Source organism: Ambystoma mexicanum, chromosome 1p (genome assembly GCF_040938575.1).
Source record: "Ambystoma mexicanum isolate Mex_15411 chromosome 1p, UKY_AmexF1_1, whole genome shotgun sequence".
NCBI lineage: Eukaryota > Metazoa > Chordata > Amphibia > Caudata > Ambystomatidae > Ambystoma > Ambystoma mexicanum.
The window spans coordinates 620,147,222-620,159,537 of record NC_090921.1 but is presented as its reverse complement, the minus strand read 5'-3'; the positions used below and the strand labels follow the sequence as shown (position 1 = coordinate 620,159,537).

At 43.0% G+C, this 12,316-nt stretch overlaps 1 protein-coding gene across 1 annotated transcript in view; it reads left to right on the top strand.

Moving 5' to 3' along the window:
- LOC138577213 (ceramide synthase 2-like) overlaps positions 1-12,316 on the top strand; it is a 929,909-nt gene that overhangs the window by 800,687 nt on the left and 116,906 nt on the right. The window contains exon 9 of the mRNA XM_069649612.1: positions 3,660-3,766. Within this exon, the coding sequence (XP_069505713.1) occupies positions 3,660-3,766 (107 nt within the window). The remainder of the gene's footprint in view (positions 1-3,659; positions 3,767-12,316) is intronic.

Here is a 12,316-nt window from a genome sequence, read left to right as displayed (position 1 = left end):
TCAATTCAGAGTGTATAAATGCTGGTAAAATATTGGCTAATATAATCACACTCTTCACACATAAATTGATCAAATCTGATCGGGTTTGTCAGTGGAAGGAATATATGTTCTACTGCTAGATTGTTTATGAACGTACTTCATATTATTAATAAAAGAAACAATTAACTCATAGTTATATGGCTATCGCTTTGGAAACTGAAAAGGGTAGATGGGATTATCTGTTTCAAGCACTAAGTGGCATGCATGACATTGTGAATGGCTTCCTTTCCATGGTTAACCATTTCTACTTAGATCCCAAAACTTCTATTTTTATGAATTGCCATTTTGTTTCTTTCTTTTCAATGCAAAGAGGTACTAGACAGGGTTATCCTTTGTCTCCAATTATTTTGGTACTATCCCATTAGCCTTTGTTGGAACTTGTTCAAAGGAATACAATTATACTCTGTGTTGACTGTCGCACATCCGTAATTATAGTAGCCGCCTATGCTGATGACATACTATTTTTTTAAGAACCCAAAAGAGACGCTTGTGAATTTAATGGATACCATTAAAATGTTTTCGGTATTCTCAGGTTATAAAAAATAGAAGGACAAATCAGAGATGCTTCCACTTAATTAGTTATGTCTCAAGCAAGATGTGCCAATTCTCGTTTGAAAGGGTGTCTGATTTCTAGTAAATATTTAGGAATCACCATTGCTCCTTTAAATGCAGAAATAATTCAATTGAATATGCAAACCCTATGGGCGAGATTACTGGTTAATATTTGACCACCTGTTTGGTATCATTGAGATTGCATGTAATGGTCGCTTTATGGTCCCCATTTCATCTCACATGGTGGGGTAGACTGGAAACCCTGAAAATGAGGCTCACTCTGGTGATTCTCTACTATCTATCTAAAAATGCTTCATATTCCCCTACCTGCTTCTATTTTCAAATCCATCAACACGATTCTTCTCGATTTTTTTTTTTTTTTTTTTTGGTGGGGTCACAAGAAAAGAAAGAGAATATCTTTAAGTAAATTAAAGAACTCATGTGAGAAAAGTTTCTTTAGATTTCCAGATTTCAAGGGTTATCACAAAGCCTTTATCCTTAAGCAAGCACAAAACTGGCTCCTTCCAAATGAACATGACCTTATGCCTAAATGGTTAACGATTGAGAAAGAACTGGTTTCACCCTTTGATTTTAAAGATATAACCTATATGTCTAATTGATATACGTCAGTTTATGCCAAATCAATTTATTTGACAATCTCATATTTAAGAGAATTCCTTTTCCATCAAATAGATAAGCCGTCACAAGCTCTTTCTACATTGTTATGGTTTGATACAAATATAACTATAAAGGTTAGACCAGTATTATGGAAAGCCCGGCTAAGGAAGAGAGTACAGTGTATCAATCAAATCATTACAGGTGATAGTATTATTTCTTCTGAAGAATTTAATGATAAATGTGCTATACCTATATACCTACATTTACAGTTAATCATTATTTTAACCTTATGGATGCGTGTTCGGAAAGGATTGACAAACTTGCTATCGACCCAACCAGGCTCCATTACATGGAATCCTTATGTGCATTTAAAGCATCTAATTTCTGTAAAATATTGAATAAAGGAAGATCTCTGAACATTAAATGGTTGCCAGAAGTACAATTGGAGGGGCACTGTGCAATACAGTAAAACAAAATGACATTGTCCAGTATCTTGTCCAAGAGTAATGGGTTTCAACTTCAGCTTATCTAACACAAACACTTTATTATTTTGTACATAGAGCCTTTCTTACTCCACTGCAGTTGTTTAATGTTAAACTCTGAAATCATAATTAATGTTGGTCATTCATGTGGAATCCGGTTCATGTAAACATATGTTTTATGAGTGCTCTCTCTTGAAAACATTTTGGTTCGTTTGGAATTACTTGCAACATATTTTTAAAGTTTCAATCCTGTTAAGTCTGGCCAATATCTTATTAGGTAGTTTTGTGTTCAACTCTGTGAAGTTCAAGCCGTCACTTGTGATTTTTGATTTATTTATATTAATAGCCATAGGTTTGAGAACACCTAACTAAAAAGACTTCACAAATATTACAGTAATGGGGTGGTGGAATAATATTTGCACTATTCATTGAATGGAGAAATGTATAGAAATACACCAGCTCTATCTGCCAAAATATATATAACATGTATTATTTTAAGCAATCAATTTGTATTTAACCTATTTGACAGTAGTTTGATATACCATATACAGTGATTTACTAATGTTGGTTTGCATATTTCCTCCCCATCTTTCTTCCCACCCTTCTCCTCTATTTTAGTTATTTTGTTTCATTTCATTGTAATGTGTATCCTGAACATTCTATAGTTTTGAGATTATTTCAGATCCCTTCTTGGTTTCTTTAAATGTCTGATTATATATGTTAAAGGTTGTTAGTAATAATGTATTTATACGTTGTAGTAGTTTGTCCATATTAGTGACTTGTATGTTATCATTTGGATCTGAATAAAAAATCAAAAAAATCAAACGAATAAGGAAAAAAGCAGTCATGTGAATGTGGTGCACCCCTTCCACATATTTATTTTAGGGTGGAGAATAGGCAATACTAAATTGTCATTTTTTTGCAGAATCAAAAATGCGCAAATGGGGTTAGCACAATTTTCTTCAGCAAAAATGCTGAATTTATTTTGGTGCGAACTTCTGGACATTGGTTGAGCTGAAGCTCCTTAATGACCCAAACCTCCAGTATTGAATTCAGGTTGGGAATGTTTGCCAGAGGGCAAAGTGTGAGCCCATCATTGCTTTGATGTGGCCTTATGGCATATTAGTACCCGGCGGGGGTGGGGCCTAGTCTTCCCAGCCAATGGGGAGGCTCGGAATGGGAGCATTACAATGCAGTAATCCCATCGCTCTGAGCCTCCTCATGGCTGGAGGCCGCCATCTCCACCCACGGGGAACAAGCTAAGTGCCCCCCCTCACTTCCTCCCCACCATCCTATGCCTTAGATTTCTTTCCCTCCCACCCCACTTACCTTGTTCATTTTGATCCTGTTTGGGAGCATACGCGCCGGGTACACTTATGACCCCGGTGCGTCTGCTCCCAATCTGTAGCACAGCGCCATGGAAAGGGTGAAGGGACTACGTGTAGTTATTTTTCCCTTTCCATGGTGGCCATATTTTGGTTGATTTTTTTCAATATTTTTAATGGCCGCCATGGAAAGAGAGAAGGGATTACATGTCATCCTTTTTCCCTTTCCATGGCGGCTACCTTTTTTTGTTTACTGTTTTAAACTGTTTTAAATGGCCACCAAGGAAAAGGATAACAAACTTTGGTTTGGAATCCCTGGCAGCCATCTTTAAAAAAAAAAGTTTGGTTGTGAAAAACCATAGAATCTCACAACTGAAAAAAACACACTATTATTAACGCAGTATAATGGGCCGGGGTACTAATAGCAATAAGCTCCTTGCTGGGGGCAGATTCCCACATCTGGTAATGCCTTGTGGCATTCGTTAATGCCCTCGCTTCACTCGGGCCTATAACTCCGAGCCCCAGGGAATTACCTTACGTGGAAATGCCACCCCACCCCTGGCTCAGGGCTTATTGCTCAAGTGTGTCCGTAGGCTGCCCCAGCCCTGTCATCTGATCTTATGTTACTGTTTTCCTCCTCTAGCCTGCCAAGATGTTCAATTACACCAAATTCAAGCGGGTCTGCGATGTCCTCTTCGTCATCTTTGCCGTAATCTTCTTCATCACTCGCCTGGTGGTGCTCCCGTGCAGGTAAGGCGTGATTTTACAAACATTTTCGTTACTCTCCAACACAACCCTGTTTCTCACGTTTACGTGAAAGCCTCATTCCATGATTTCATCGACTCTGTTTATTTTTGTTATCCGATATTGCACCCCATGGAGACATTGTTAGGTGCAAAATGATGACCCTACAGACGATACACGGTTCTTGTCCTTCTGAGTGCTGTAAATGAAGGAACATGATTTTCTCCTGCTCTTTGTTTTGCTGTGCCATTACTGGCATTTTTACACCCACATCTGTCACTGCTTTGGATCTGTAGCACTATTAATTTGTACTGGCGTGTGTAAATGTATGGCTGTAGTTTCCCAGATAACTAGGTCTGAGTGAAGTGTCAAGTAAGCCCGACGAAATGATCCAGTGTCATGTGTGATATGGCCCCAGAGGGGCGTGATATGGCACTGCCTCTAAAAGAAATAGCATTGTTTTATATCGCGCATCATGACGACGCCATCTACAGCCTGTCAAGTGGCACAGCAAGCAGAGCGCTCCCTTTGACATCCGTGCAGAGCTGGCCAACGGAGGTTCGAATCCCAGCAGGGCCAAACTCAGCCTTTTATCCTTCTGAGGAGCACCACACACACCAATAATAAGCAGCGCTCGGATACCTGAGGGTTCGTAGCACTATATAAATGCGAAATTATTATTGTTGTCATTATTATTCTAAGCACAGGATTTGCAAAGAAAGTAAATGTAGATGAGATCGATTACAGAACCACATGCTCGTCATGGTCATCCTTGATACTATTTCTTTGATGTTGAAATTGTACCGGCTAATGGGCGTTACCCTGTTTTCACTGTAGAATTATTCAGATTTCGTTCATTCTGTTCTCTGAGGACTTTGCCATATAAGCTGTGGGACTTATGAACACCCCGGTTTTTTTTCTCCATTTTGAGGCCCCTTTGCTTCTTTTGCTTTCCATCCGTGAGTGGGAGGATTGGGTCATATCTCCAGCTCTCCACCTTTAGACTCTCCAAGACACTATCATAGCCGCTTGGGTCATGCTCCCCTTTGTAGCTGCTTGTACCTAGAGTGAGTCCACCCGCTGGGCTTTATTTCGAACCCATTCCCATATAAAGCATTCGACCAGCAATGGGTCTAATTTAAATACATTATGTAATCCGGGAACATCACAATGTATATGGCCACAGATGTGCTTGCTCATCCGGCATTCCTAGGGTATCCATAAGTCTACATAAATCTTAGGTGCACTGCCCTCAAATCTTCAGGCAAATTCACCCGGGGCTTCTATTTTGCGTGCAATATGATCCTAGCTCTCCTCCTAAATGTCCTTGCATGGTACATAGCTTATGTTCCTCCCACTAAGACCCATCCTTCATATGATTTGATAGGTTATTTATAACACGCTCAATACCCAGAGGTTTCTGAGCACGTACCCGGGGATCGAACCCTGTGGTGCTCCGTCTCATCTTGCTTCCAAGGCAAGGACGTTGCCCCTGAGCTATCCTCCCGAGACATCCTTGACATGCCCAGCCCATCCTGCAGTGTCTATCACTCGGCCAGGCAGCAAAACAAGCAGGTATTTTGCAAGGTCTGGAATAGATCCGGAGCTATGCTAATGTCTGGACTGTCGGGAATCAGGGCTAGCTAGCCTTTTGGTTGTAGCCCCTGAGTTTCTGTCCGTGGCTACAACCAAAAGATCCAGGGCTATAGCCCCTTCAGGCCCCCCTAGCAACGCCTCTGCGGACAAACTGTGGCAATATTGATTGTCTGCTTGTTCTCCTTACCTTTGAGCCTCAGGCTGAATTCCAGCTTTGGAGAAGCGGAGATTCCCAGCTCTGCCTTGTTTGAGGGGGTGTGTTTTCACCCACCAATCATGCACAAGCGTAGGGTTCCTGTGGCCCTGTATAAAAAATGCCCCTGGACTTCAAAACTAACATCCTTTCGGCAAGACTTTAGAAACCTCAACTTTTTTCCCCCCTGTCACTCTATGAAAGTCATGGCACGAAGGGTAGGTGCCCATTAGTGATGGGAGACCGTCCTCACAATTTAAACAAGTTGGTACCTATGTACATAGACTTAATTCCAGTCTCCCTCACATGGGTAAGGTTCCCATCATCTGCCGCCTACGCCCACAGTAATTTCCATGTTACCTTAGCTAACCTAATGGTAATCCCGTTGCATTGCTCATAGCCATTATCCAACCAACTTATAGCATCCGGGTTGTCTGTGCTTTAAGTCCTTGATGCAACGGTATAAAATGTAAACTTCTTGCATCACTGCAATATACAGCCATCATATTGCAATGACTGAATGATGTCATTTCTTGATTCAATTGCCCCCCACTGGTCTAGTGCATAGACTGGATATAGTGCGTTCCCATGCCACCATCTTTGTTTGTGAACCGCCTGTTATTGCCAACAGACACTGGGACACAGATTTTGCTGAATGTTGTGGCCTTTGTTGGTGTGGGTTTTTGCACGATTTCTGTTGTTTGTATTTCATCCAGATTAAGAATGTGCAGTTACTCTATCTGTTTTGCTCTACTTTATAAGCCCCTGGGTTGCCAGAGCTTAATTTGTGTGTGGTTGTGATCACCTACGCATCTAATTTTGAGTGGATTTACTGAAAAAAGGGTACTCTTCTCAAGCAATTCAACTCCAGTCACAGGATGGCGGGTTTCTTGGCAAAGGCAGGTTTCTTTTATTAAAAAAAATGATTTGTGTGTGAAACTAAAAACGTTTACAATTGTAAAATGGCGCCCCTTGGTGCAGTGATGCGTGGGAGGTGACTGCCATCCAAATATCTCAAAACACACCACACGCTGAGCAGCGTGCAACTAGCCCAGCAAAGCTATCACAAAGCAGACAACCTTGTGCTAAAGAACTCTGCCTCGTGTATACAGGAGGGAATGTGCATTTCCCGCCCTTATTTACTGAAAATGGAGGGACGTGGACTCATTTTTTTTACAAACTGTGATTATTTATGGAAAATGGTGTAGTGCTGTAGCATTTTCTGTAAGTAAAGAAACGCCATGATGGTAGTCGCACACGTGTATCGGTTAATACGTGGAAGTGCACAGGTCCGGCACGTTCTAAGAAAAGGTTGCGTGCTCCATCAAAACCTATCTAATGAATAAATCTGGAGGGAAAAAGTGGCAACATTGTGTCGCTCTCTGTTGCTATTAATCTATCCAGTCATTATGACATCATGAGTCTCTTTAGCGGGCCCGCTTCTGCTGCGCCATTGTGCTAGGGCGTGGTTCTTCATGTTGTGGGTGACACCTCCAGATCACACAAATCACCTCTACTATCATCAAGAACCATGGCATGACCACCCCCGAGTTCCTGTATGTGTTGCCCTTAATACATTTAGATATTGTATTTATGAATTTTACTTGTATAGCGCAGGAAGAAAAAAAAAAGCCCAGAGACATGGCTAACCAAAACAACAAAGTACAGTTAATCAGAATCATGCCGAGTGGGCATCGGTCAGGAAGTGGGGGGGTTTAATAAAACAGAGCGGGTTTCAACACACGTTTAAAGGCAGCTAGCGAGGTGCCTGCTCTCAAATCCGGAAGTAAGGAAAGGGTCCCTGGGCCACGATGGTGAGTCTGACCTCTGGTATTTCCAGAAGGCAGGCATTATTGGATCTTAAAACTCTTAAGGCTGGCAACCATAAGATGCTGCTGTACAAGTACCTAAGTCTCTGTCTGTACAAGCACCTATGTGTTATGCAGTGCCCTCGGAAAGCGATCCTGCTGCTAACAGGGTGCCAGTGTGGGGCTTTAATAGCCGCAGACTCATCGTCCGTTCTGCGCAGAACCTCGACAATGCGTACAGTGTTGTTCTCGATAACTTGTAAATGGGCGAGTACCCCCTTGGCAATACCCAGCAGTAGGCTGGAGCATTAATCCAGCTTCGCCACTTTGATGGCTCATGCAATAGCACCACCATTGGTGGGATTCAAGAAGGGTCAGAGCTGAGCGAGTAGTTTCAGATGGTAGGAAGTGGCTGAAACAAGGCTATTAACTTGGGCTTTCATATTAAGCTCTTGATCCAGGGTAACTCCTAAGGTCTTGGCTTTGGGTTGGGTGGCGATGGTACACCCTGAGATGACAAAGTGCTGATATTCTGGGCTTAGCTCACATAGCTGTGGTGCTGTACCCATGACCATGAGCTCTGTCTTGGATTCATTGAGCGCAAGCCCATTAACTTGCATCCAAGTTTAAATCGGACCATCAGTGGAGTTGACAGTGATGGAGTCAGTGCTATAATTCCCAGAGAGGAATAAGGGATTGTGTGTTGTCTGCATAGCTGGCATAGATTATGCCTTCAGCATCCAGTTGTTCAAATAGGAGTAGCATAAAAATCTTAAACAACATTGGCAACACACACAAGCCTTGTGGGACCCCACACGTTACCGGAAACTCTTCTGCCATAACCCCTCCCAAGAACACGTTGGCCTTGCAATCAGAGAGAGAGGATTTTAACCACTCCATTGCTCATGATGAACACAATGGCGTGTTCCGCAGTCTCTCTGCCAGTATGAAATGGTCCGCTAAATCGAATGCTGCAGGCAGATCCAACAGCACGAGCAACACTATGTTGCCTTTCTAAAAGGTGTTGAAGATGTTAGTTTTCAGGTCTAGCAGAGTAGACTCAGTACTCTGGGTGCGTCTAAAACCAGATTATTTCTGTCCCAGGATTTCATGATTGGAAAACAACTCCTTGATTTGTAAATAAGCTACCTTAACAAGTATTTTCAATAGACAAGGGACATTAGTAATGGGCCGGTAGTTATCTGGCACATTAGGGTCCAGGAGGGCGTTTTTTTTTTATCAGGGGAGAGATCCATGCCTGTTTTATACAAGATGGTACACAATTTTCCCTAAGTGAGGCATTCAAACATTTCGGGATTAGAGAGACTAAATGAGGGGTGCATGACTTAACCATGAGAGCAGGGCAGATGTCCCCTTTACATTTCGTGGGCTTTAGTTTCCTCTGCTAAGTCTTGCTCAGTTACTGATTGAAACTCAAATTTAACGAGGGGCACATTAGTCCTCATGGGAGCTGTATTTTCTTTAGATCTTCCCCCTGCACCACATTTGGCTGCCATGTCTAGTTTAATGGTTTTTTAACTTATCCATCAAGGCATTTTGAATGGCTGTGCATCAATTAGTCTTTAATCACCTATTATGGGCGAGGGCAGTGGTTCCTTTATAATTCTGAAGAGCTGCTTGGAATTGGAGGCTTCTCCAGCAATTCTATGGTCCAAAGATGTCTTTTTTTTTGCATCGCAGGCGGTTTGATAGCAAAAGAATAAATAAGTTTGTCCTTAGTGGATTTCTTTTTCTTCCACTGCTTCAGAGCTTTGATGTTCTTTTTTTTAAGATTGTGAATTGTCAGGCAGAAACCAGATTTTATTGAGTTGTATTTTCAACAGGCGAGATTTCACCAGTGCCAAGCTGTGGACAGCATTCTCAAACATATTTTGATATGTGGCTGCCGACTCTTCAGCTGAGTTCAGATTGGGCAAGCTGTCAATAGTGGGTGCAATGAAAGGGGGCCATGGTGGAAGGTGTTTGCTTGCAAAGATTCTTATATGAAACCCAGCATTTTGTAGGACTGTTTTTTATAGGGGCTGGTATAGATATGCTCCATTCAATGAAATGGTGGTCAGACCACAGACATGGGTTCATTTCAACATCCCCAATAATGATATTATAAGTCAGCACCCAATCAAGAACAAGTGTTTCTTGAACCTTTGCTGCACCTGTGCTTGAAGCTTGGGGAAGGGAATCCCAAGCTCCTTTTGAACTTTATATATTGAAACCAAGTGTGCTTTGAGGGAAGATACACTCAAGTCCTGAAAGGACACTTGAAGCCTCTAATTGTTGGAACTGTATCCTGAATGTGGGGAAGAGAGCTAGAGATGCTCCAGACTTTATGTTGAACACTATTTGAGTTAGAATAACCATACACTACATTGTTGTATTAGATGTGAGGGCACGCATAGATTTTGACACAGACGGGCTTTTGATTTGGACTTGGGAACATCGACTTTCCTTAGTTTCTTTAGGTAGGGAAGTTCCCACCATAGCTATAGGGAAAGTTAGGCATTACACCCATCCTGGTAATTAATCAATCATATTGTTGAATTCACATTCTGTAGTCTGTGTCATCTCTTGATGTCATGCCTGTCTCACTGGGTCTATAGATGAGGAAGATGTTAAAGGTGGAGTTGGGGTCAGTTGCCACCTTGGCCCATATTACCTCACAATCAGATAAGATAATACTTTCAATCTTTCAAATCTGTAGGGACATATAAAAAATCAGAGCACTCCCCCGCATTTGACACTCACACAGTCCGCTCTCAAGATATTGTACCCTGTGGGAACCGCAAGTGAAAGTATGGCCCTGCAGCATCATGCAGCCAGGATTCTGTAATTGTGCATATTTTGATCTTATGGCTGATGATGCAGTCCACTACCTCAGTGGAGTGTCTGATTAAAGACCTGGTATTTAACTAAATGCACTTGAGCTTTATGGTGAGTCCTCTCGTGGTGGGTATTATGGTATCCTCTATGTGTATTGCAGTATTAGGGTCAGGTAAAAAGGCTGTTGTATTATAATTTGGCATTGGAGGGGTTTGCAAGCCGGGGCACCACCTCTTAGATGGTTGCTTTGTTACAAGTTACCGCATCCAAGTCTACACCGCCACAAAAGTCTGCAGATGTCTGTATCGGGGGTTTATTCACGTTATAGGAATCCATATTGGGGTGGGTATGAAGCAGGTCCATATTACCATGGGATTTAAACAGTCTTGCTATCCATGTTATTACACTGGTCATGATGATGTGAGGAACAAATAATCACTATGGGATAAGGTCCGGCACTAACCGGCAGGGAGGACAAAGTGGAAAAATCATGCATAGCAATGTTGTCAACTGACGGTTGAACACCCATCTGCTCACATGATATGTTGGTGAAGCAAGGTTGCAACGTCATGCTGGGATACTATGCTGTTCGGCTGAAGAGCCATTGCTTAGTATTTCTGCAGCCGTTACTCCGGGGAAGGGGTGCAGGGGAGGACACAGACAGAGGACATTTTGGAGAAGTGGACCTACAAGAGGGGTGCCAAGACGCAGCGATCCGTCGCAAACTGGCAAGCACTGGCCTCTTGAAATGCACCAGCGCTAACCCGCCGCGGATGTGTTGAAGAGGGTTGGGAAAACTGGCAAATGTTGTTTTCAAGAAACTACTACAACAATTCCGGCAGTCTGCAGCAGCAAGTAGTGGTCTACACAAGTGCTAGTCAGTGTTTTCCACAAATAAAGAGCACAATTAGAGCACAATTTTACATCAAATGGGGATTTACAAATCGTGTCAACAATTTGTCTAGCAATAGCTATAATTTTTAGCGCACACACTAATAGCACGCACACTTAATTAAACCATAAACTTAAATATATATCCCTGCAAGTCAGTTGCTCCACCCCACCTATTTAATCAGCCTTCCTTAGGCGTCCTCATCATTGGCGTCTTCAGCAAAGGATGTGCAAAGACAAGGAACTCATCTGTTTGTGACTGTTCATACCTGATAGGGCCATGGTACTGACCCGCTATCCTGCATTTCAATAATCGCTACTACTGCTACTCACCAAAAGACATCACCATGTGGCTTCTCCCTCGACAGCCCATCCCCACTCTCAATAGGGTTTGAATGGCCAAGTGCCCTCGGTAGCCCCGGCAAGCTACCCTAGTGAGCTTCATCAATATTGCCCTTGCGCCCATCCAACACGCACGGACCACATGAACACGCCCCCTCATGTTGATCAATGCTCGCACAGCAGTCGCTCACGCTGCAGAGATTGCTGACCTCATCTCATACAACCTTGCTGCCCTCTTCATCACTGAAACATCATCCTCCACACATGTTTTCAACATCCTCCCACCCAAAGGATACTACATCCAAGATGCCGACCGGCCAGGAAGGCCAGGAGGTGGAGTGGCAATCATCCAGAGGAGCTATTGGCCATGCTCCATCATCCCCTCTCCCAGAACAAGCTCATTTGAATCATGTGTCTGCCGGTTCCCTCTATCGCACAAGGAACCCATCACCTTCCACCTCATCTACAGACCACTTCACAGGAGTGAATCTTTCTTTGCAGACATCTTCAACGTACTCTCCTCTGCCAAATTACCACATTCTAGTAATAACTTTCTCTGGGATATTAACGTCTCGGAGTCACAGGCTGACAACCGCGCTTGAAGCACGCTTTTCGCACTGACCGTTCTCGTGAACCTTAAGTAAATTGTGCTCTCTCCCACACACAACAAAGGCAGCACCCTAAAGCTAGTCTTCACACCATCCCCCTGCATCACCTGTGCAGACCCTATCCCACTTTACTGGCCTGACCACGCCGCCATCCCATTATCAGTCAGCCACTCGACTACGGCTCACAAAGGGCAGGCTAAACACACTCGATGATGCTCATTCAAAAGCTTCCCGGTCATTGAGCTAGAAGCAAACTTTGCAGACTTCCCCACCACAGGGA